The sequence below is a fragment of the Ambystoma mexicanum genome, chromosome 3p, assembly GCF_040938575.1.
Source record: "Ambystoma mexicanum isolate Mex_15411 chromosome 3p, UKY_AmexF1_1, whole genome shotgun sequence".
NCBI classification, from domain to species: domain Eukaryota; kingdom Metazoa; phylum Chordata; class Amphibia; order Caudata; family Ambystomatidae; genus Ambystoma; species Ambystoma mexicanum.
Window position 1 is genome coordinate 527843482 of NC_090925.1, and position 26474 is coordinate 527869955.

Consider the following 26474-nt stretch of genomic DNA (forward strand, 5'->3'; position numbering starts at 1 on the left):
AGTTTCTGAGGATTGTAGTATACAAAGTTGAGGGGGCAGATTTTTTTGCCTTGTTTTCCTGAACAGACTTACTAGATTCCAAGCTACTCGTGCTTGAATCGAAATGTAGCCCAGTTCGAATCTTATACAGGCTGTGGAGGTACCCTTTGGTAAGCGCAACACTTTAGTCCAAAAAATGTTTTCCAATGAATTCCACAGCTCGTGTCCACATCCAAAGGCATTTTCTCCGCCATATATCAGTGCAGGTACCACTTTTTGTTAAAAGAAAGTGATAGTTGGTTTCAAAGAAAATGTACCAAATTTTTTGTTGATCTGCGAAGCTTGACAGGCCAACTGGCGACATTTGTTTTTAGTTATCTCGACCCAAGGTGCATCATTTCTGCTTGCACTGATTTTCATGCCCAGATAAGTAGTGCTCTTCACAATCTTAATCGGTTCTTTGTCGAGGTACCAGTTGAATTTTTTCACATTCCCATTGTTGCCTCCTAGTTTTTCAAGGACCAAAATCTCACACTTTTGTTTATTTACTAATAGTCCATTTGCCAATAAGTACTTTTCAAGAATGGTGAGTTTGCGCTGAAGCCCTATTGACGTGGCATCTATGAGAATAAGATCATCCGCATAGACAAGATAGTTAAGATGCGTGCCATTAATTTTAGGTGGGAAGATAGCCAGATCATTGAAGAGCTCCTTAATGTCCGATATGAACAGGTTGAAGATGATGGCAGCAAGAGGGCATCCTTATTTTACCCCTCTATGTGTATTTATTGGAGCTGTTAGGGAGCCTTTTAGATCTAGTCTGATTTGGATTGAAGTGTTTGTATGTAGCTCGCGGATAGCAGCTAGCAAGCTAGGTGGACAATTCCACGCACTCAGCTTTTTCCAAAGCTGATCTCTATTTATGCTATCAAAGGCGTGGGATAGATCTATTAAGGCCAGATACACTTTCGAGGTAGATCGGTGTGCTTCCATCTTCAGCAGATTTATCAGCAGAAGGTTCACTCCACAACCTACCCCCTTGACAAACCCTGTTTGTCTAGGGTCTATCCGATTAGAGTCGATGGACCATTTCAGTAATTTCTGTTGCAAAAGGGTAGCGTAGATTTTTCCGAACACGTCCAATAATGCAATAGGTCGGTAGTTTTTAGGATTGCGTCTATCACCCTTCTTAAAAATGGGAACGATCACAGCAGACTTCCATGATTTTGGTGTACAGCAGCGTTGGATGATCCTATAGAACAAAATTGTACAAAAGTCTGTCCATTCCTCCGGATGCTGTTTGATGGAAAAATTTGTCAAACCATCTGGTCCCGGTACTCTGGAATCGTGTACGTTCTTAATTGCTTGTAAGATATCTTCTTTGGGAAACACAATCTCCCAGTGGGTAAGAACTGGAGCAACCCATTTTGTGGTTGTCGCATCCTTACAAAACAAGTCGGTATCGAAGGATATCCACTCTGTTTCTGAGACCAGATTTGCTTGCAAAGCGTGTTGAGGGGCTAAATTGGTATTTATTAGCCTCCAATATTCTCTGTAGTTTTTACTCATCATTTTGGACAGCATAAGCTCTGCGTCATTTTGTAACATATGAGCCTTATGGGACTTAATCCAATTCTTATATGCTTGTTTTATTGTTCTTTTTTCATTATTGGCATTAGCATTGTTCCCCCTTATGGCTTTACGAAGATCACGACGTAGAGCTCTTCTGCGTTGGAGAATTTCAAGATCAAATCTATGTTTAGGAAAAAAGTCAACATGTTTTAATTTATGTTTCCGTTCTTCAAATTGTGACAACAACTGATGGTATTCAAGTATCTCACAGTTCCTATGAAATTCAGAAGTGATCTGGGTTAGCTCCTCAGTCTCAAGGTATAAACGAATTCTGCACGCTCCAGTTCTCACGGCATGCGGCCATATTCTATTGTCACGCTGAAAGGTGTTATTAAAACTTGCGGTCACCATATCATGATCACTATGGGTCATTTTAATGATTTTCAAACATGTAGACCTCATGTGTAAGTTCTCAGAAGCAAAAATGTAGTAAAGAGTCGAACTCTGACTTTCTCTTCTCCAGGTCGGTTGGGCAGGTATATCACCTGCTGTTTGACCGTTTAACATAGTCATCCCACGTAAGTCCATTTCCACGCACCATTGGTTTATTATTTTCTCTTGGCGGGTGTTAGATGTCTTTTTACCGCCAGGTAGATTTAAGTGTGTGATGCAATCAATGTTAAGGTCACCACAGATGATTAATTCGAACTAGTTCTCCTTTTCTTTTAACTCATCAATTAAAGTTGTGACTTGGTCAACAAAGGTCTCAGCACCGGCGGCCCAATGGTTCCAATATAAGTTTATAATGTATAGGTTAAATGCCTGCACATTACGCCCTGTGGAACCAATCATAGCTACTTGAATAACTGGAGATGGATTAAAAGATTCATAAATCTTAAACCCAGACTCTCTCTTTGCCGCAAATAAAAGCCCAGCCATAGGTCTACCCTTGAGTTGTTTAATGGCCGGGTTAAATGCAATCTCAAAACCTTCAAGGATAGGAATTTCATAGAGCCATGTTTCCTGTAAACAGATGATGTCCAGATGAAGGGCCCAAGAAGTTGAAAACAAATGCGCAAAACCTCTTGTGTTCCATGATCCCAAGGTGCAGGTTTGATGTTCTCCTTGTACCTGGCGTTACTTTCCCACTCCATTGTTTAGGATACTCGCAAGCCAAGACCAGTCATTTACTTTATCAGTTGGATCATCCGCTCTTTCTATATCATTGTCATTGCTTGGTCCACTTACGGTCCCTTGAATTGTAATCCTTATGTGATCATTCATTGCAATTTTATCCAACGGATCAAGTTGTGGGGCGCTCATTTGTAAATGTGCCATTTGGGGTTGAGCCAAAGTTGTAGCTTGGGCATCTAATTGGATAGCTCTACTGACGTCCGCTCTGCAAGGATCGTTTTCCAAGGATCGAAGATCAGAATGATTTGCTACTACGGATACGTCAAACCCTAGAGACCTCAACACCGGGCCTGCTTCCAGTATAGTGTCCACTATGAATTTTGATTGTAAATGGAGTATGACTGCATCATTTTTGTCTTCGTCAAAGAAGTCAACAATTTTCAGATCTTCAGATTCAATTATTCTGAGACTTGGCACAATATGGCACAGCCCTAGCACGTTGTGACGATTTAGGATTAAATCGTTTGAAGAGTCTATGCGCTCCAAAAGTACTTGATGCAGAGCCTGTGATTTCAATGCAGTGTTTTAGCTTGTTTCTCCTTTATACATTGAATGGGGTTCATGCTATTTGCTGGCATGTTTTGTTTGCTTTTTCTCATGTCAACTGCAGTGTGCAACTGCCTCCCATCAGATATGCGTTCAATTTGTAAATTCTTCTGCTCATTGAAACTTGAGGAGACCACAGGTTGAGTCACGTAGTGACTAACCGCGTTCTTTCGCATCTCTGGCGCTCTCCGAGAGTCATCTGTGGTGCGTGACAAGGCCGCCAATTTCAGAGGCTTCTCATCCAATGTCATAAAGATAGGCGTTGAATTTAAAGAACCATCTTGGGGGAGAGATCGATAGTTGCAGGAGTTGACAGCTTTTTGTAGCTTTATTGCATTGAGTTAAGCTTTTTTCAGTATTTGAAATTTTTTTTCCGAACATTTTAGAAGCCATCTGTACTTTTAGTGCAGGTTCTGTCGTAGCAGGCATTGGTTTTAAACAGCCATCTTGAGAAGAAATAGCTGATTGCAAAACTTGACAGTTTCTTGGTGCCTAGTCACAGAGAGTTGCGCTTTTTTCTACACTTGGGATGATATTTCCAATCAAATTTGAGTCTGTATGTACATGTACTACAGGTTCCGACCTAGCAGGCAGCTCAGCTGATTGAAGGGATTTTTGAGTTATTTTCGACTCACACACTTCTTTAGGATATTTGTCCATCACACAACTAGATGCAGTAAGAGCAGCGTGATCGTCAGCCGATGCCGCATCGACCTGCGGGCTCAATTCCTGAATGTCCTTCCTCATATTCAGTAGATCTTCAGACAAAGAACTGATACCTGCGATTGATTCTTGAGCCTCATATAGTTATTGCAACTTTTGGGTTAATTTTTATTTCGTCGCCTTTTTCTTAAACAATAGTTCTGTTTACCATCACATTGACGGTTTTGATGTTTCTTAGAAACTTGCGTGAGCCGTTCACTCGTTGCGTCTTTTTAATAGATTGATTTTTTAGTTTTTTTTCAGCTAATATTCTTTGGTTTGATCTTATTTATAAGTGGATCTTGCGTATTTCTAGGATTCTTAAATATATCATAGGGTTCTGGAGCATTACTGTGGACATCAGTGCTTACCAGTATAACGTCCTCACAGATCGATTGACACTGATTTCCCAAGTTGGACGTGTAAGCCGTTTGAGGATCTAGAAGAGCCAAATTTCTTGGTGATTGACTTTCAGTAATGATGTCAACAAACTGGATTGGCAAAACCTTCTCTTTGGAATGGGTAGAGTCTGCTTGTGACAATCCACTCGCACCCACTTACTTCTGAAAGCTCACCCCCAGAGATCCGTGCACTTAGGTTAGATTTAGTCTTTGTGACCAAGGTAGCTCTGTGTTGTTCAACATCAATTGGAACAGTATTTGTAATTAAAATGTCCAATTTCTCTGAGGCGTTTTCAGTTGAGAATGGGTGCCTGGAACCGCTCATGGCGGTCTCACAATCAGTTACCACTTCAACGGTGCACCTTTCAAACTTTTGGTTCTTCACAACGTGTGTTTCATTTCTTTTTTGAAAGATGTTTAAGGCTTCTTTCACCCTCGGCTAGGAGTTTTTTGTCCAGGTTGGCATTTTTAGCGCATTCAGCCATCGAGTCAAAAGCCTGCTCAGTCCTCTTTTCGGTGTCACGTAGTGACTCTTTATAAGAGTTATAAGCGTTCTAGATATTTCCAAGCTTGGAGTTCATTGCAGCGACCAGACCGAAGAGGTCTTTCGTGCTGTCGTTCAGATGCTCATACATTTTCAAAAAAGGGGAGATTACCAATGACATTGAAGACATTATAGTGGCTTGAAGATCTTTCATATTTTGCACCTGTACCCCTACCTTGTCCTCGGCAACTTCGTGTCGTACACGACGCCTTCGACGGTATGGCAACCGTCTAATTCTTGGAAAAGGGCGTTCCATTAGGGAAGAGTTAGAAACAGACACATCTCATGCAGAGTCCGCTGATAGGCAGTACGAGTCTGGCGCTTCTCCGTTTAAAGGCAATTCATCATTTGTACCATCTGTGTCAGTCTTAGACATATTTTTTGATATTTTAAGTTTCTTCATCTGAGAACATCTGATGCTTGGTGAAATGCTTGAATCAGCTCTTCTATGAGAGTGGATTGGCTAGTTTGTTTTTTGAAACAAGAAGGACTGGGATTATTAGTGGGCTCAAAAGATGAGCCCAGTTCCTCAGATAACGTATTGCTCATTAATTTATTTTTTCTTTCTTTATTCTACTGAGTCAGATCCATAAGCAGCTTGTTAACAATGGCCAAGGAGTCCCGTCAAATGTAAAAGAAAAGACATTGTTTCCATTATTTTCATTGGCGATGACTGCCGCTGACTCCAAGCCAAGCGGCGGGGAGGGACCCAGTCTCTCAAGGGCACTGTAAAATCTGGAGCGAGGTGACCTCAGACCCCTCCAGTGGGGTGACCCGTCACCAAGACCCCACTGAGGGCCGCCCCGACACACATCGAGTGCGCCTCCAAGCCGGAGCCAAAAGCGGGCGGCCGCCCGTGCTCATGCAGCATCCGCAGCGCCAGCTCTTGCAAGGAGGCAACCGGTACAGGCAGGGAGAGCACAGCTGTGGACCCGGTACGCGACTCGCCCACCCGAGCTCCACCACCCGACGTCGGATGCACCACATCCGGCGTTTTCCAGCAGGTGAGTCGCACTCAGCTTTGACCATATTTCGGCAGGTTCAAAATGAATTGAAGAGTTATGATATGATATGATATGGCATTTCTAACGCGCCTATACACAAGTGTTTCAAGGCGCGACGAGGCAGGGAGGGGGGAACAAGGGGAAGACAGACAACGATCCTACTAGGCCAGGTGTCATTCAGACCGCGCAAGTGCAGGGGTAGGGGGAAGGGAAAAAGTGCAAGGGGAAGGGGGGGGAGTGCAGTACAAATAAGTAGAATAGAAATAAAATAATAAATAAATAGGGCCAGCTGGTGGCAAGTGCAAGGTAAGTGCAGACAAGTGCTGGGGGGGGCTGTAGGGATACAGAGACAGTCCCGCAGTGCAGGGGTTGCCAGGGAGGCAGTGCAAGTGAAGAGTGACTGGGCCCAGGACCGAGGTCGGTGAGAGTGGTCCAGTTGCAGAATCAGTGCAGTTTAGGTGAAGAATTTAGCAGGGGAGAGGGAGAGAGAAAGCAGAAGTGAAGAGGAAGGTTTTGAGGTGCTTCCGGAACCGGAGATGGTTTTCCTCAAGTTTCAGGGAGGCAGGAAGGCTGTTCCAGAGGGAGGCCCCTGCCGCGGAGAGAGACCTACCCCCAGCTCGTTGCTTCGAGAAGCGGCTGACCCTGAGGGAGTTGGAGACGGATGAGCGTAGGGCTCGGGAAGGAAGATATTTAGGAAGAGAGAGTTGAAGGTATTTAGGCCCCAGGCCCCAGAAGGCCTTGTGGACAATGCAGAGGGTTTTGAACTTAATCCTCGCAGCCGCTGGGAGCCAGTGTAGAGATTTCAGTCCTGGAGAGATGCGGTCCCTGGGCTTGAGGCCAAGGACAAGTCTTGCAGTTCTGTTCTGGATGAGTTGCAGAGGGCGGAGAGTGGAGGCAGGCAGATTAAGATAGAGGCTGTTACAGTAGTCCAGCTTTGAGAGAACCAGGGCTCGGGAGACAGTGAGCTTCTGGGGGAAGGAGAGGAAGGGAAGGATACCTCTGAGGAGGTGCAGCTGGTAATGTGACTTCTTGGAGACGTCAGATATATGAGGAGAGAAGGAGAGTGTGGAGTCGAAGATGACCCCGAGGTTTTTTGCCTTGCAGGTAGGAGCAGGAAGAGGGCCAAGAGAGGCCGGCCAGAGAGCTGCAGGGAAGGAGGGAGTGGGTGTGCCGATGAGTAGGATTTCAGTCTTACTAGCATTAAGGCAGAGGTCATTGGCAGCACACCATTCCTGGATAGCAGACGGACAGTCAGAGATGAGGGAGGGAGAGGAGGAGGCCGAGGGTAGCCTGAAAATGAGCTGGATATCGTCCGCATAGCACTGACAGTTGGGGCAGAGGGCGGCGATGCGGTGGGCAAGGAGTGCCAGATACTGGTTGAACAGCTAGGGAGAGAGATTAGATCCCTGGGGAACGCCGCAGGTGGAGAAAAAGATGTCAGAGAGGAAGGACCCAAGTTGGACCTGGGAGGGTCGGTTGGAAAGGAAAGAGGTCAGCCACGCCAGAGCCTGACCAGTGATACCCAGGTTACCACGGAGACGGTTGAGCAGGATGGCATGGTTGACAGTGTCAAAGGCAGAAGCGAGATCGAGCAGAATGAGAACACACGGAGTGTTGGAGTCGAGGTTCAAGAGCAGGTCCTCACGGATGTTCAGGAGAGCAGTTTCCGTTATTCATTTGTGTCACAGCAGGATTAGTACATTCGCAGGCTCTTGTGTTTGTAACGCAGAGCGTATTTGTACTTACTTGAGGTGTAGGCGGCCAGATAGTTGCAGACGTCGGTCCCACTGACGAAACAGGTACTGAGATTGAAACAGGCACGTCCAGGTGGCTGCACAACACGGATTCCAACTTCCGTTGAGCGCGTGTCTTCGCAAAGGAGGCAGATTTTGTAACATCGCGCATGGCTCCAGTTACGGGGCGCCGGGGAGGCAGACAGAAGAGGGGACGGGGATAGTCCAGGACTCTACGGACTTCCTCTGACTCTGCCAGACTCCGCGCCCGCTCCGCGGGGGAGAACAGTTTTTGTAGTTCAGACACTCCCAGCAGCAATGGGAGACAGTAGAGCCACTAACACAGTAGCAGCAGCAGGGAAAGCAGACTCACTCCTTCCACTCCTCACTCTGCCAGACTCCGCAGACTGAGCAGAAAAGTTGATGTAGTGAGGTCGATAACTGGTAGTTTGTTCGGCCACATCCCTCGTGGTTCTGCTCAAACTAGGCCCGGCGTTCTTTGGACCCTTTTCCGTCTCTAAAATCTGCTGTTGAATTTTGCACTGGTTTTGGCTAATTCCCTTCACCTTAAAGACCCCTAGCAACTTTGCTGGATTTTGAGGACTTGATTTCTTTTTTACCTGGAGAGAGTGTGACCCTTTTTTCCCACTCTCTCATGTATTTTGATGTGTGTTTTACTCTTGTGTTCTTTGATTATGGAGTTTTAGACAGCTCCATAGGCATCAGCTTTTCATGTGTGTCACACAGCACACTAAATGCAGTGGCACAGGGAAGCCTTACAAGCTTTTCCAAGGTTTAAATACATTCTCTAGGATAAACTACTGTTTACCAGAGAAAGTAAAGTGAAATTGACTTTACTAGTCTTTTCAAATTCCTAGACCCAGCACACCCTATCTTACTATAGAGCGCTGGCGGGGTTACCTAGTATCCCCTGTGTCTAGATACTCATGTAGCAGTCAAATGCTACTCTTTCCTATCGAAATGGCTGGTGGCAGTGGTTTTACAACGAACTACCATGATTTTTCCCGAACGCGATAGCGTCAAATCGTGGGAGCCATGTTTTTCAAGATGGTGTCTGAGCCCCCTTTGTTTAAACAGGTCCCGGTCTTAATTTTTCAACATTTCTTTGTGGAAATGCCCTTCTAGAGTTTGCTCTGTGCGCCAAACCAGGTTTGGTCCCTTTGTTTCATCGCCTTTGGCGGGCTTCAGGACTGAGGGAGGTGCCCGAAACTTCCTGTGCTTAGTCTCTTAGGAGACCCAAATGAACTCTGGTGTGATTGCCTGTCTGACTGTCCGGCAAGGACAGTCACCCTACTGGGTGAGTGGCAGCTAAGCTGGAATGAATGGGAGGAAACTGGATAAAAGGCGCGTCTCTTAGCTTGGAAGGCAGAGTCGACCACTGGAACGAAAGAACCGAAGACTAGCTTGAAAAGGACGGCTGCTGCAACTCCTGGACCGTTGGTTTGCCTGGGGAAGCACTGCTGTAGGTCCAAATCGCTAAATTCATCTTGACAGAGAAGCCCTGCAAGGACGACTTCCGCCTTTGAGTTGGTGGGACCAATCAACTCGTAAGCCACCTGGATACCATTCTCAGAGCTGGTTGTATTTCCCTCAGAGTGCGGCAGGAAACCGAAAAACCAGGGAGAGGGACACCAGTTTGTGTGCTTGACTACAGCTACCGGAATTGAAGATTTGCCAAGTGCCAACTTTGACCAGTGCAGTGCACGAGTCCCCTCTGCCCCCCGACATCCTCCCTCTTGTCCCCACGACTGAGGCTCAGGAACAGCGAGATCTGCAGGAACTGCCAGGAACAGAAGTGTTCAGCTTCATCTTTTTCTTCATTATAACATACTGTGAAAACCCGACCGAGAGAACTTACCTCTCACTGCGAATGTGCTTGGAACTTTTGCAACTTGCAGGCCTAGTCAGCTTGTGACCCAACATATGAATCTTTCTTTTACAAACTACTTCTGAGAACTTTGGCAAAGACTTTTCCGTTTAACTATCAGAACTGCTTTATCCTATACAAGACCTTAGCCCATTGACTTTGGCCTAACCTATTGCTTTAAAGTGGCTCCTCTGATGAACTCAAACTATTTGCACTGTCTAAAGTAAATGTAAATATTCGTTTTATTAACCTATGCTTTTTTGCTCCTATTAGTTTAAATGCCTCAGACCCGTACAGTGTAAAGTACTGAAGTATATTGTTGTGTGATATAGATTGCCTCCTTCTGGTGAATGTTTTATAACTGACTGTTGAATAAATTAATAAGTGTTTAACCAAGAAACCTTGAGTGTAAGAGTTTATTTGAATACTTACGATTGTAGACCTGTGTGTAACATCCTTGCAGCTCACATTCCCTCTTGAGATAAGCCTGGCTGCTCAGCTCCGCTACCAAAAACTGTGTAGAACAGACTTATACCAAAGGTTGATTTTGCTTACACTTGTAGTCATAGTTGTGTGTAGTGGTCCCAAAGGATACTGCATACAAACTCTGCCTAAAACTGTCTGCTCCGTAGCTCTTAAAGGCATCTGTGTTTTCCTATTGCAGCACACCTCTCCGTATGGACAGTGTTGCTGGGGACCCTTAGGGCCCTCCTATACTACAGTTCACAAGGATAGAGAGATACATATCTCTCCCAAAACTCTATAGACTGAGAGATTGGCACACACCACCTTATGTGGAGTACCCAAGGGATACCTAGTATCCCCCTTCTCTCTACTCCTGTGACGTTTTAGTCACATAGACAAACTCTAGTTATGACTGGTGGCAATGGACGTGTTCTAACAACTATTGTGTAATCTTTGTACGGCAGGCTATTTCCATAGCCTCGGTAGTGCACAATAGGGTCACCCAAGTACCAACTTGGGGGCCTCCCTTCTTTTTTCACCATTACTGGCATGCATGTCCTTTGTTAGCCCTTCTACCATCCTAGGTGGGGGCGGTTGTGTGTGTGTGGGTGTTTTGCCTTTGCCAGGAACCTTTGGGTGTCCCTGCATAAGCTCCAGAGTGTCTGGGTAGGCAGGAAGAAGGGGAGGAGTTTTCCACTCCACTGTCCTTTGTCTGCCAGAGTGCCTGAATAGGACCAGCTCCCACTGGGGCCTGGCTCACCTGATTGGACAGCCAAACGCTCCTTTCGGTAAAATGCTGTGCGAGATTGCAGAGGAGTGTGTGCTGGGACTGTATAAAAGGTGAGGGTTCTGGAGTGAAAAGCAAGTCGACCACTGGAAGTTGAAGTAACCGAAGAAGAAGATGACCAGAGACGCCTGCAGACCCTTTGCAACACCAAGAAGCGATCACTGCTGTCCTGACCCAGTTTTCTGTGATACCAAGTTGCTCTGAAGAGGACGACGCCTTTCCTTTGGCTGGTGGGGACAACCAGTCCCAAGACCAACTTTAAACTGAGCCATCTCCCAAAGGAGTTTCCAAAGCTGCGGAACCCAAATATCAGGAGACTTGGTACCCATTTCGAGTTCATAGTCGATTCTAGACCTCTGTGTAACATCCTTACAGCTCACATTCCCTCTTGAGATAAGCCTGGCTGCTCAACTCTGCTGCCAAAAACTATGTAGTACAGACTTATACCAAAGGTTGGTTTTGCTTACACCTGTAGTCATAGTTGTGTGTACTGGTCCCGAAGGGTACTGCATACAAACTTTGCCTAACACCAACACTGGACATTAAGTGCAAATAGGCGGTACGGCCAGCTGTGCTTGTGATGTGTACCAGCTCCCTTCCTGGGCACCACACACAAACACTTACTAGCCCAGGAAAGCGGCATCTTTGCTGGAAAAGTGCATGACCACCAGCTTGTCTCTAGGCACATATACAAGTAACCAAACAAAGAGGGGCTCGTCAAGGATGTCCCCTCTTCCCCCTTATTATTTAACCTTGCTCGAGAACCCCTCCTACAAAGCATCAGAACCAACACCAACATCAAAGGTATCTCGATAAAATAGAAATAAAGCTTTCTGCTTATGCGGATTACCTAATACTTTATCTTTCAAACCCTGCCTCCTCCATCCAGCATTTAATATCTACCGTTAATGATTTCTCCATTGTCTCAGGCTACAAATTACATTTTGACAAATCTGAGGTTATGCCTCTTACTAATGCTTGTATCCCAACCAATACCCATTATTTGGTATGTCCTGGCAACCCTCACACATTAAATATTTAGGCCTTTCTATTACTAAAGATATTCAAACCACTATGACCTTCAACACCAACCTCATAATAGAGAAGGAAACAAAAATGATCTCGGATTGGTCACCCCTCTTCTTATCTTGGTGGGGTCGTCTTGATACCATAAAAATAATCAGCCCCATTATCTTCTACTCTTTATCCATGATCCCCGTAGCAATTCATGCCATGTTTTACAAAAAACGTCTCTGTTGGGGAGAATTCTCAGAAATGTGCTAATTCCCTCCACCTTACACACCCCTAGCAACTTTGCTGGATGTCGAGGACTGGTGAGAGTGAGACCTTTTTTCCCACTCTATCATGTATTTTAGTGTGATTTTGAACTCTTTGTTTCTTTTGGTGGTGGAGTCTGATAAACTCCATTGGCATCATCTTTTACATTGTGTCATGAAGCACCCTCAGTGCAGTGGCACAGGGAAGTATTTTAGATTTCCCAAAGGTTTGAGTACCTTCTCTGGGATAAACTACTGTTTTCCAGAGCAGTAAAGTGAAATTGACTTTACTTACAATTGTAACTTTCTAGACCCAGCACACACTATCTTACAATAGGGTGCCGTAGGGGTTACCTAGTAACCCCTTGGTCTAGCTTCTCATGTAACATTTCTATGTTACCCTTTCCTCGATGAATGGCTGGTGGCCGTGGTGTACGTTTAACTTCTGTGGTGTGCATTTACTGTGGGCTGCATTCGCAGCTGCAGTAAAGCACCCAATGGTGCCATTTTTGTCAAAATGGCCCCATTCTTCTTTTTTCACCATTTCTTTGTGGAATGGTCCTTCTTGAGATTTACTCTGCGCACCAAACCAGGTTTGGTCGCATTGTTCGCTTTGTCTTTGGTGGGATTCACAAGTGAAGGCCGCCTCTGGCTCTACGGTGTCTGGGGTGGGCAGGAAGTGAGGGAGGTGCCCAAATCTCCTAGGAGACCCAAATGCACTCTGTAGTGATTTGCTGGCTGACTGTCCGGCAAGGACAGCCACCCTGCTGGGTGACCGACAGCTAGGCTGCAATGAATGGAGCAACTGAATAAAAGGCGAGGCCTTTGACTTGGAAGGCAGTCGACCACTGGACAAAGGAACCAAAGAAGAACTTGAAGAGGACGCCTGCTGCAGCTCCTGGACCGTTGGTTTGCCCGGTGAAGCACCTTGAGTTGGTGGGACCAATCAACTCCAAAGTAAGCCACCTGGACATTCTCTCGGAGCTGGGTGTATTTGCACAGAGTTGCTGCTGGAAACCGAATATTCAGGGAGAGGAACACGAGATTGTGTGTGTTGCTTTTAAGTTGGCCAAGAGCTCAGGAAGATCCTATGGGCACTCAGGAAGCAGGACTGACCGAGTCTGAGCCCCCTCAACAGAGTGCGGGACCCCAGAAGCAAGGAAAGGCCATCTCGACAGCCAGAAAACACAGTGTTGCTATTTGCGGTAGTCGCAAGGAGCTGAAACACTGAAGTGCCACTTGTTGGAAAGATTGCTGTTTGCGAGCGGTGACTGTCCCATTGTAGTGCAGGATTCCCCAGATGCACTTCCTCTAGTCCCCATGACTGAGGCCCAGGAACAGTGAGCTCTGCAGAGCTGCCCAGGAACAGAAGTCATCTGCTGCACTTGTTCTTCAATACAAAGGTACTGTAAAGTCTGAGATAACTTACCTCTCATTGTAGTTGCTTGCATCTTCTACTACTCACAAGTTTAAACAGCTTGTGGACCTTCATTTGATTCTTCTTTTTTTCAAAGACTTCTAAACATTGTGCAAATATTTTTCTTCTTACCTACCAGAAGTGCTTCAACCCATATAAGACTTTTACCCATTGACTTTGGCTTAACCTGTTATACTGAATGACTCTGCTTGGGGGATCCGAAAGTATTTACCTGATTAAGTATATTTGTGATCTCTTGTGTGTTCTAATAACCTTTTCCTTGACCAATTGCTAAGAGTGTTCTAAATGCCAACAGTAAGTTATTTATGTCCCCGGCACCCTAACTATTGAAGTCACCTGAGCGTGTAGGCTGTGACTGTGGGCCATCCCAAAAGGGTCTTTACTGATTTAGAATAAGAGTGTACAGTTTTGAAGTTTATTTGTGTGAAGGCCTATTCTAACTGACTGATAAATACATTAATAATTGTTTATTGAAGAAACCTTGTGTGTGTTTATTTGAATACTTGTGTCACTGTGAATCTCTGTGTAACTCCCCTACACCTCACATTGACCCCTTTTGAGATGAGCCTGGCTGTGCGACATGCTACCAACCTGTGTAGTACAGACTTATACCAAAGTAATTGAAAAGCTGAATGAACACTCACCTTCCATTCAAGGAATCCTTACAGTTCATTCTCAAGATTTTGCAACCTTTGGCTCACCAGATGATTTGGATTAGAGCTTCCATGAGTCATAGCCAGCATAGTCTATTGCGACGGTTCATGAGATTCCTCCTCTAAAATATGTGGCGAGTGATAGGGTAGGTTGCAGATCCCTGTAAGAGATGCATTGCACTTATTGCTGTAGTGAATGAAGGAATCCTGCTGTAGGACATTTGCCCGGCAGCGACATATAGAATGTTGTTCATAGTACATTGTTTTATTGACATGGATGTGAGAGCAAAGTCCACAAGAAGACAATGTGTGCTGAAAAATATGTTTCAGTAAAGCAATATTAATGGTAAACCTTTTTACTCCAATGCATGTGTAGCTATACAAATTAAATACTAATACTAGAGAATTACTTAATTGTGCCTGTTCTTCACCGCTGGCATCGTTCACAGATTCCCATGTTACCCAACCACCTCCAGTGTAAGGCTGGAATGGAATAAGTACTGCAGTTGTATTGGTACTGTGGATTTCCATGCTAACTCAATGTTTTTGAAGCATGTGAATCCATGAACGCACAAATGCTAACGCTGCAGTTACATCTATGTAACACATTTTCCATTTGGGAGTTCATGCCCACAACCTTGTGTAGACTTGAAATATCAGGGATCAGTAATTAAGGATCAATTTGTCTCCATGTGTTTTACTGTGGCTCAGTTATGTAGGTTGTCCTAATTGATCTTGCTTTGTCTTTAGGGTGTACTGGGACCTGGATATTCAAACAAATGCAGTTATAAAACAAAGAGGACTCTCCGAAGTACTGACCCCTCACCCAGAAGTGGAGTTGCTCCGATCCCAGCTAATTCTGAAACTGCGGCAACATTACCGTGAACTATGTCAGCAGCGAGAGGGTAAACGATGCCCTCGCAACACCTTCTTGCTCATGTCTTTTTTTCTTGTGTAGCTCGTGTCTACTGTCTTTTTTTTTTTCTTGTTCCTCTTGTCATCCTCTTCTATTTCCTGCATTTGCTATTTCTGTCACTTTGATTATAACAATTCCCCACTGCCGAAACTGGCTACTGAAACATTTCCTTAAAAAAATGATTTCCTTTTTTACTTTTTTCTTCAAAGTGTAAAACAAGCACAAGTCCTAACACAGGTCGTGAATTTGCTCATTTTAAAATGTTAGTGTAGGATAACTAGGCTGTAAGGTCCTGGCCCTTACTCACTCTGACTGGTCTTTTGGTGGTGCATCCTGGGTTAATGATCATTCCCTAAGCCTATCCTAGTGTGTTTGATTGAGCAGAGTACTCACTTGAACTGTACTTGAACTTGTATCTAACTTTTGATAACTCTTTAATAATCCTAACCACTGGCAGACAAAATCTCTATCTACACTTACGTAAAGTATTTTTACTTATTTAAACATGTATATCAGCGTGCAAAACCCATGGGCATCTAGGTGCTTGTTACATGGATGCAACAGTTGCAGAATACACAGGGAACTGATCAAATGGGGCACATTAATTGAATAGATGGGTTTTAAACTTTTTTCTTCAGATGTTGTAGGATGGCTCGTTATGCAAAAGGGGTGGGAGATCGTTCGAGAGGATGGCGGACGGCAGCCGGAACAGCATTTTTGCGCTTGAATCTCAGGGTTCTTGTGGACGATTCCCATGGGCCTTGTGTTAGATAAGAATTGGTGCAGTCACACTGTGTGAGACTACACAACACTTGGTACTAGGTAACCCACCTTTTGCTATAGGTCTGTACTACACAAGTTGGTAGTGTTACTGAGCAGCTGTGACTGAGCAGCCAAGCCTATCACAAGAGGGGTAAATGTAGGCTGTAGAGCTGTACCTATGCAATACAAGTAACACTTACACTCAAGGTTTCAGTTATAAATAATATCAATTTTTAAATAAGCATTCTTTAAAAAGGCAATTCATGTAACAACGTAAATACACTTTAAAATTACTTTTCAGAATCTGAGCAAGTTAGTGGGTAATCTTTGGATATGCTTCATTCACAATTCCTACACCTAGAGGTGACTTCAATCACAAGACAAGTAATGACATGTATATATCACACTAGTTACACTTTGCAGATTCTGAGGTTGTATAAAGGAAAGGTTAAAGGAAGGCAAAAGGTTAAACGGGTTCTCAGGGCATGTGAGTATACTTAAATCTTACAATGAAGTCTAGACAAGCCTTTCCCAGCAATAAGTCTAAAAAGAAGTTACCACCTATGAGGGACAGAAATATCAGTCAATGGACTAGAAGAGTCTGTAGGGAGCCAGTACAACCAAAGTAAATTGGAGCACCGTCTATGGAGCTGAGGCACTTCTTGTTAATAAAAGTCTTGCACAAAGTTAGAGTTTTGTCGAAATCACTTGTAGGGTCACAAGCTGTTACACTTGTGAAAAACAGAGCTGGAATCAACTCCAACAAACGTAGCCAGTGCAAGTTTCAACTGAGAAAAGTGCAGCTAAAAACACTGAGGTAAGTACCCCAAGTCTAAACGGTACCTCTGGTATGAAGAAGAGTGGTCCAATTGGATTCTGTCCTGTTGCAGCAATGATATGATATGATATGATATGGTATTTGTAACGCGCCTATACACAAGTGTTTCAAGGCGCGACGAGGCAGGGAGGGAGGGAAACAAGGGGAAGAACAGACAAACGATCCTACTAGGCCAGGTGTCATTCAGATCGCGCAAGTGCAGAGGTAAGGGGAAAAGGAGAAAGTGCAGGGGGAGGAGGTGGGGGGGAAGTGCAGTACAAGGTAAGTAGCGTAATAAAATAATAAATAAAAAGGGCCAGCTGGTGGCAAGTGCAAGGTAAGTGCAGAGCAAGTGCTGAGAAGTGCTGAGAAGTGCTGGGAAGGGGGGCTGTAGGGATACAGTGACAGTCCCACAGTGCAGGGGGAGCCAGGGAGGCAGTGCAAGTGGAGAGTGGCTGGGCCCTGGACCGAGGTCGCTGAGAGTGGCCCAGATGCAGGTTTAGTGCAGAACTCAGTGGGGAGTAAGCAGGTTTAGCAGGGGAGAGGGAGAGAGAAGGCAGAAGCGAAGAGGAAGGTTTTGAGGTACTTCCGGAACCGGAGATGGTTCTCCTCAAGTTTCAGGGAGGCAGGAAGGCTGTTCCAGAGGGAGGCCCCTGCTGCGGAGAGAGATCTACCCCCAGCTCGTTGCTTCGAGAAGCGGCTGACCATGAGGGAGTTGGAGACGGATGAGCGAAGGGCTCGTGAAGGAAGATATTTAGGAAGAGAGAGTTGAAGGTATTTAGGCCCCAGGCCCCAGAAGGCCTTGTGGACAATGCAGAGGGTTTTGAACTTAATCCTCGCAGCCACTGGGAGCCAGTGAAGAGATTTCAGTCCTGGAGAGATACGGTCCCTGGGCTTGAGGCCAAGGACAAGTCTCGCAGTTCTGTTCTGGATAAGTTGCAGAGGGCGGAGAGTGGAGGCAGGCAGATTAAGATAGAGGCTGTTACAGTAGTCCAGCCTTGAGAGAACCAGGGCTCGGGAGACAGTGAGCTTCTGGGGGAAGGAGAGGAAGGGAAGAATACCTCTGAGGAGGTGCAGCTGGTAGTGTGACTTCTTAGAGACGTCAGATATATGAGGAGAGAAGGAGAGTGTGGAGTCGAAGATGACCCCGAGGTTTTTAGCCTTGCAGGTAGGGGCGGGAAGGGGGCCAAGGGAGGCCGGCCAGAGAGCTGCAGGGAAGGAGGGAGTGGGTGTGCCGATGAGTAGAATCTCAGTCTTACTGGCGTTAAGGCAGAGGTCATTGGCAGCACACCATTCCTGGATAGCAGACAGACAGTCGGAGATGAGGGAAGGAGAGGAGGAGGCCGAGGGTAGCCTGAAAATGAGCTGGGTATCGTCCGCATAGCACTGGAAGTGGGGGCAGAGAGCGGCGATGCGGTGGGCAAGGAGTGCCAGATACTGGTTGAAAAGCCAGGGAGAGAGGTTGGATCCCTGGGGGACACCACAGGTGGAGAAAAAGATGTCAGAGAGGAAGGAGCCCATTTGGACCTGGGAGGGTCGACCGGAAAGGAAAGAGGTCAGCCAAGCCAGAGCCTGACCAGTGATACCCAGGTTATCACGGAGACGGTTGAGCAGGATGGCATGGTTGACAGTGTCAAAGGCAGAGGAGAGATCGAGCAGAATGAGAACACAGGGAGTGTTGGAATCGAGGTTAAGGAGCAGGTCCTCACGGATGTTCAATGCATATCATGGGTTCCCGAGCCTCAGTTGTGGGGACAAGAGGGAGGATGTCTGGAGGATTCCGGCAGCCATTTGCATGTCGTTGGCAGCTACGGGCTCTGTTCGGATCAGCGGCACTTCGCGGTTTCACCGCGCGTTATACAGCATCACTGCGGATCTGATACCGGGTGGGCTTCCTTCACTCTTTGAGTCCTGCACTCTGGTGAGGGGACTCGAGCTCTCTTCGTCCTGCTTATGGAGGGTCTTTGGACTCCTGGAGCTTCTGGCCGGATTGCAGACGTTGCACTCGACTATGGATTTCTCGACCCCTTGCTATTTTTTCTTGGAGCAGCGAAGAAGTACAGCCAATCAGGGAAGATGGTCCAGTGGAGTTCGTCTCGTGGTTAGTTGGTCCCTCTAACCCAAGGGAAGAAGTCGTCCCTTGCGGAGCTTCTCTTGTCGATCAGTAAGAGGAGTTTCAGCACAGCAGCAAGGCTTCACCAGGCAATTCAAAGGTCCAGGAGGATGCAGCAAGCTTTGCTCATGGTTTCTTCGTCTGGTGTTTCTTCCAGTGGTCAACTCTCACATTAGTCCCAACACACTCGCCTTTCTCCCATTCATGCACAGTCTAGGCTGTCAATCGCACAGCAGTGGGGCTGTCCTGGAAGGACAGCCAGCCAATCGGGACTGGTTGCATTCAGGCATTCCTAGAGCCAAAGGAGAGGGGAGCTTTGGGAACCTCCCTCACATCCTGCCTTTCCAGACACACTGGAGCCAGAGGCGGGTTTTAGGACTGAAGGGCTCAAACCTGGCTTGGCACGCAGAGTAAAACCCAAGAAAGACCTCACAAACAGAAAATGGTGAAAAAAGACTGGGGCCGTTTTGTCAAAATGGTCACCCATGGGTGCTATACTGCAGCTGAGGATTCAGCCTGCGGTAGAAAATCACAATGGTAGGAAAATTTAAATCACTGCCACCAGCCATTTAAAGTAGTGAGGGTAACATTAACAAATGTTACATAAGATTGTAGGATAAGGGGCTACTAGTTATCCCCCCCAGCACACCACATAAGATGGTGTGTGCTGGACCTACAAAGAGAACACGTAAGTAAAGTGAATTTCACTTCACTATTCTTCGGAACAGTAGTTCACACAAGAACATGTATTTAAACCTTATGTAAAATCTAAAGGCTTTCTCTGTGACACTGCACTAAAGGTGCTGTCAACATACAAAAGGAGAGGCCTATTGAGTTTGTCAGACTCAAAAAAACTGTGGAAATGCATAATCCAAATCGGGCCAAAACACGTGAGAGAGTGAGAAAAAGGTCTCACTCAGTCCAGGGTTAAAATTAAAAAGTCCTAAAGGCCAGCAAAAGAGCTGGGGGGGGGCGGAGGTCTCTAAGGTTGATGGGAATTAGCACAGAAATGGGAATTCTCCCTAACAGTGTTGCTCTGTATCGACTCAAAAACAGAATGTGGACCAATAGAGCTGAAATGACGGGATTCTACTTCAGTTTTCAAAATCTTTGCAAAATATAATGTTTATTTCACATAACACAAACAATTCGTGCTAACTAATAAACCCTTTACATACTAATAAAGCTCAACCTACAAACAGCTTCTCCCATCATTCATAATTCATTCATAACTCATACACGCCATCTTCATACTAACACGTATTTCATATATGGGTAATTGTTGTTCCCAAACAAATAATCCAGTTTTTGAAAATTCAAGTTCAATAATCTCATGTGTTTTAGATGTGGCCCGCTGTATTTTTACAGGGTTTTTTTCTTCTGTCGACACGTGTTTCGGTTTTAGTCCACTGTGGGTGGGAAACACCTTGCCCCAATTTTCTAGCCAACCTTCATCAGGATGGAGTGCAACTGTCCAGTGTGTGTTGCCTCTTGATAGGATGGGTGAGCCTCAAAATCTCCACTGCATATTCAGCGGGCAGTGGCTTGATTGTGGGATCTATCCCTATTTTGAATTTCCTGTATCGTTGTGTGACCGTAAACTGTGTTTACACACCAGTAGTCTTTTCTGCAACTCATTAGTCTGACATTGTAGAAATAGTCTGCATCGTAAAGATTGATGTAGACATCGGTTGCATTCATGTCCTTCTAGCCAGTGGTACCATCAGATGATGTGTCCACAAATACATGTGTTGCCCCGTCGTGTAGGTCACGAGCAATGGTGCAATGAGATTAACTCTAATGCGGTTGTATAATTGTCCCGGTCTAAAGTCAGGAATGAGCCAACCTAGGGCTAGCAAGGCCTTTCACAAACCCAGTTGAGGAAATCCAATCTTTTAAGTAGCGTCGACTAAGCAGCAAGACTGAACTAAGGAGGAAGGGGGTGGGCGGGAACAGTTGTGTAGTACGGTTAAAAAGTTACCAGACTGATAAGGAAAAGATCCACACAGGTATGTTTTTTATTTTTTTTTTATTTAAAAGAACACTAGTTTATTACAATACTACACTAAGGCACACGTTACATATTTCAAGGTCAGTAAAAAATACTGTTGTGCATGTATATAACTAAAAACAAAGGGGGTTCTGGGAGTCTCTCTACCAGCACGAACACAGCCCATTGACCTGTTCTTGGGTGCATGGCCCCAGGGAGAGTTTCAACCAAGTCTTTAGCTCACTGTCCCTTTTACAGAGAAGAAATATCCCTGCATATCAGTCTTTGTCCCGCCCAGGGGCAGTCCAGCGCCGAAATGCTAGGCAATTCTCCTCTGAACAAGAGTACCAACAGCAACTCCATACACATGTTTCAGCCTTGTTGGGCATCATCAGTGAGGTGGAGCTGTGCCTCTCTGAGAACAGTGAGCAAGGGGTCCACGTCTGGATTCCCCTGGTAACTTAGGGTGAGACCCAAAGTTACTTAATATGCAAACCAAAGGGGGTTCTGGGAGTCTCTCTACCAGCACAAACACAGCCCATCTACCTGTTCGTGGGTGGATAAGCCCCCAGGAGAGTTTCAACCAAGTCTTTAGCTCACTGTCCCTTTCACAGAGAAGAAATATCCCTGCATATCAGTCTTTGTCCTACCAAGGGGCAGTCCAGCACCGGAATGCTAGGCAATTCTCCTCTGAACAAGAGTACCAACAGCAACCCCATACACGTGTTTCAGCCTTGTTGGGCATCATCAGTGAGGTGGAGCTGTGCCTCTCGGTGGGACAAAGACTGATATGTGTATGGAAATTTCTCCTCTGTGGAAAGCATAGTGAGCTGAAGCGTGGTTCAGACCCACCCGGGGGCCATCCACCCTGGAACAGGTCAATGGCCCATGTTCATACCGGTAGAGGGTTTCCCAGACCTCTTTATGCAAATTATGGGTACTTTGGATTCTCGCCCTAAGTTACCAGGGCAATCCAGATGTGGACCCCTTGCTCACTGCTTAGAGAGGCACATCTCCACCTCACTGATGAGGCCCGACTAGGCCGAAACACGTGTCTGGTGTTGCTGTTAGTACTCTTGTTCGGAGGAGAATTGCCTACCATTTCGTTGCTGGACTACCTTGGGTGGGACAAAGACTGATATGCATATGGAAATTTCTCCTCTGTGGAAAGCATAGTGAGCTAAAGCGTGGTTGAGAAGCTCCCGGGGGCCATCCACCCAAGAACAGGTCAATGACGGTGTTCGTACCGGTAGAGCGTTTCGCAGACCTCTTTATGCATGTATATAACTCAGTTAGATAACCAACAACTGCCAAAAACCTGTTCAGAGGATGCCTGGAAAGTAACAAAAATGCTACTTGAGTGTGTAGGGGAAAACCAAAGGCAAACCAAGACTGTCACTAGCTTAAATCAGTTTAAAGCAGAGGGGCACCAGAATAATGCATTGCTTCTTTCATGACTTGCACTTCTTACCAGTTATTAAAACAGGGGTGAATTTATGGGATATAAGTTATCTGCTCCCTTGAGAGACCCCTCCCCGCAAATGGCATAGAGATTCACACATGCCAGGAACCCTTATGTGAACTGGCCGAAATGCTAGGTCTTGAATATTTTTGACAGGATGGCAGGAAATGCTAAAAATTCCAATGTATTTATGCAGACCTGTAACTGCCACACTGGAACAATGCGAAATCCAAACCTGATCTACCGAACAGCATTACACTCAATAGAGGTTGCTTTATTCCCTACAAATCATGGATCTGCACATCGAAAAATACCAAGGCCCAAATGTGACAGAAATGTAACTAAGCGAACAAGAGAACACAGACTGTGTTCCAGAAATAATCATGTTAAAGTGAGAAAAGTCAAGTGAACAATTTTGTAGTTTTACAGGGAATTGCCATGTTTTGCTCGTACATAGACAGTTAGTTTACCCGCTATACCTCAAGAGAATCTAGATTAACCATCACTTTATCTCCTGTAATGTGATAGTGTATTTTATGTAAAGCAGGTGAAACGGGCATATGAAAGAAGTGTGTTTTTCCAGCAACTGTCGGATTATTATACAAGTCAAAGGGATGCGAAGCAGACTATCTTCGTTGCACCAGGTTGTAGAGTCTCGACACAGGCTTTGTAGCAGCAAAGGTTGTCACCCGGCAGACTGTCTTCCGTCTCTCAGTTCATGACCCAGCTGAGGGGACTTCTACAATCGGGATGCAGACTCTGTATTCCCAGACAGATGCCTGCAAGTTTGCAGCCGTAACCGCGATTGGCGAGACAATGCACTGTATCAGTGCAAGGGGTCCCAGGGCATTCGGATATTGCAGGCCTGGAATTTCGCAAGCTCCTCGTGGGATGGCTCAAACTGTAGCTGTCTCGAGACTGGTTAGGCCCACAAGTCCAAGGGAGGAAGTCGTGCAGTCTTATCTTCTGTCAGTCGGCTCTGGCAGTCACTGGAGGTGGCAGCAGGTGCTCTTCGGAATGGCTCTTCCAGTGGTCGACTCTGGCTTCACCATCAAGACTCTGACCTATTATGCAGGAACCCAGCCAATCTGCATGCTTGATATATTCAAACTTTGGGGGGTGGCTGCCCCAAGGGGACATCCAGGGACCCAGTCAGAACTTGATCCAACCAGACACTGGAGGACCAGCACCTGAGGAGTTTTGGTGACCTCCCAGTTTCCTGTCCTCCCAGACATACTGACTTTTGGACGGGCTTCCCAGTGGCAGCCCAGTGAAGACAAAGGAGTAAGCAGGACTTTTCCCCCCACCCAGTTTGGCAGAAGAAGGCTTAAGAAAAAGGACAAGTCGTGAGTTAGCAAAAAAAGAAGACAGGCACTATTAGGCAAGATTGTATGCAATACCCTTGGGGTGCACTACAATAACCTTGACCTCCTGGCAATGGGGATCCAACCTTTGGTATAAGGCTGAACTACAAAGGTTGGTAGTGTGGCTGAGCAGCCAGGCTTATCGCAAGAGGGGTCCATGTGAGCAGTAATGTTGTGACACAGAGTTTCACAGTAGCAGTTATTCAAATAAACACTTGCACTCAAGGTTTCTTGATAAAACACTATTAAGTTATTTCAGTCAGTTGTATAAGCCTTCTTCAGAAGGGAGCAATATATGTAACAATTAAAATACACTTCAAAGCACACTCTTAGTTTCTCTAAATCAGATGATACTCATTGGGGATGGCACACAGACACTTCCTACACCCTCAGGTGACTTAAATAGCTAGGACACTGCAGACGTTGATTTATCACTGGTACATTTAGAGAAAAACTGAGTTTGGTGTAGAAGAGAGAGAGGAATAAAACAAAGGTTAACAAATAATTCACAAACCGGCAAGTACTTTTAGAAAAACCTTCCAATGTCAAATAAGTGTAACTCTTTCCTGGGGAAAAGATAAAGCACAGAGTCAAAGGTGAGAAGAGTCTCTCAGGGAGCCGTGACAGCCAATGTTAATTCCACAATGTCTAGGGGATCTGAAGATCTTCTTTGCAGGTAGGTCAAAAGTCTTGCACAATGTTTTTAGACATGTTTGTAGAAAATAGAACACTTGAAGGGCCACAAGCTGGGAGGCTTGTGAGGGCAAAGCTATAGCAACTCTGCAAGTTAACCAAGACAGGTCTCAACAGAGAGCAAGTAAGGCTACACAACAAGAGGTAAGTTCTCTTAGACTTTACAGTACCTCTGGTTAGAAGAAATGGTTCTAGCTGGCTTCTGTTCCTGTACAGCTCTGCAGATCCTGTTGTTCCTGAGCCTCAGTCGTGGGGACAAGAGGAAGGACGTCGGGGGACTCCTGCTCTGCAATGGGAAGGTCAGCGGCAGCAATGGGTAAACTTCAATTCAGCGGTTCTTCAGTGTTTCAGCTCCTCGCGTCTGACCGCAAATAGCAACACTGCGATTTTCGGATACCACTCTGGATTTTCCTTGCATCTGGGGTCCAGTACTCTGTTGAGGTGGCTCAGGCTTGGTCAGTCCTTGTTAGGCAAAGTTTGTATGCAGTACCCTTTGGGTGCACTACACACAACTCTGACTACAGGTATAGGAAACCCAACCTTTTGGTGTAAGCTTGTACTACACAGTTTTGGTAGCGTGTTGAGCAGCCATGCTTATCTCAAGAGGGGTCGATGTGAGCTATAGGGGAGTTACACAGAGATTCATAGTGACAAGTATTCAAATAAACTCTTACACACAAGGTTTCCTGAATAAACAATTATTAATTTATCATTCAGTTAGAATAAGCCTTCTTCAGAAGGGAGCGATATAAAAAGTAACACACAAATACACTTCAATACTGTTCACTCATAGTTTCTAAATCAGTAAAGACCCTTTTGGGATGGCCCACAGACGCAACCTACACCCTCAGGTGACTTCAATAGCTGGGGTGCTGGGGACATTAATATCTTATTGTTGGCATTTAGAATACTGTTATAAGTTGGTATAAGGAAAAGGTTATTAGAACAACAAGAGACCACAAATATTCTTAAGCAGGCAAATACTTTTGGATCCCCTAAAAAGAGTAATTCAGTACAATAGGCTAAGCCAAAGTCAATGGGCAAAAGTCTGATATAGGATGAAGCACTTCTGGTAGGTAAGTAGAAAAGTCTTTGCACAATGTTTTAGAAGTCTTTGAAGAAAAGAAGAATCAAATGTAGGGCCACAAGCTGATTAGACTTGTGAGAAGTAAAAGATGCATGCAAATCTACAGTGAGAGGTATGTTCTCTCAGACTTTACAGTACCTTTTCATTGAAGAAAGTGCAGCAGATGACTTCTGTTCCTGTGCATAACTGCAGATCTCTCTGTTCCTGGGCCTCAGTCATGGGGACAAGAGGGAGGCCTTCTGGGGACTCCTGCACTGCAATGGGGCGGTCACCGCTCGCAACCGGCAATCTTCAAATCAGTGGCTGTTCAGTGTTTCAGATCCTCACGTCTACCGCAAATAGCAACACTCCGGTTCCTAGCTGTTGAGAAGGACTTTCCTTGCTTCTGGGGTCCCGCACTCTGTTGAGGTGCTCAGGCTCGGACAGTTCTGTTTCCTGGGAGTCCGGAGGATCTTCCTTGAGGTCTAGGCCAGCTTAAAAGCAACACACACAATATAGTGTTCCTCTCCCTGAGTATACAGTTTCCAGCAGCAACTCTGTGGAAATGTAGCCAACTCCGAGATGGATGTCCAGGTGGCTTACTTTGAAGTTGATTGGTCCCACCAACTCAAGGGGAGAGGTTGTCCTTGCAGCGACTTCTCTGTCGATACGAATTTGGAGTTTTTGCACAGCAGCAGGGCTTCACCAGGCAAACCAACGATCCAGGAGTTGCAGCATGCGTCCTCTTCAAATTCTTCTTCAGTTCCTTCGTCCAGTGGTCGACTCTGTCTTCCAAGCCAAAAGCCTCGACTTTTATTCAGTTCTCTTTCATTCCAACCTAGCTGTCAGTCACCCAGCAGGGTGACTGTCCTTGGCGGACAGTCAGCCAGCCAATCACCTCTGAGTGCATTTGGGTCTCCTATGAGGCTAAGCACAGGGAGTTCCGGGCACCTCCCTCACTTCCTGCCTACCCCAGACACCCTGGAGCCAGAGGCAGGCTTCACTCATGAATCCCGCCAAAGGCAAAGTGAACAATGGGACTAAACTGGGTTTGGCTCAGAGTAAATCACAAGAAGGACTTTTACACAAAGAAATGGCGAACAAAGAA

At 45.7% G+C, this 26474-nt stretch overlaps 1 protein-coding gene across 2 annotated transcripts in view; it reads left to right on the plus strand.

Annotated features, from left to right (window-relative positions):
* The window catches only part of PCIF1 (phosphorylated CTD interacting factor 1), a 400121-nt gene that overhangs the window by 58977 nt on the left and 314670 nt on the right, over positions 1-26474 (plus strand). For both annotated transcript variants that reach the window (XM_069651242.1, XM_069651241.1), the window contains one exon: positions 14934-15088. In XM_069651242.1, the coding sequence (XP_069507343.1) occupies positions 14934-15088 (155 nt within the window). The remainder of the gene's footprint in view (positions 1-14933; positions 15089-26474) is intronic.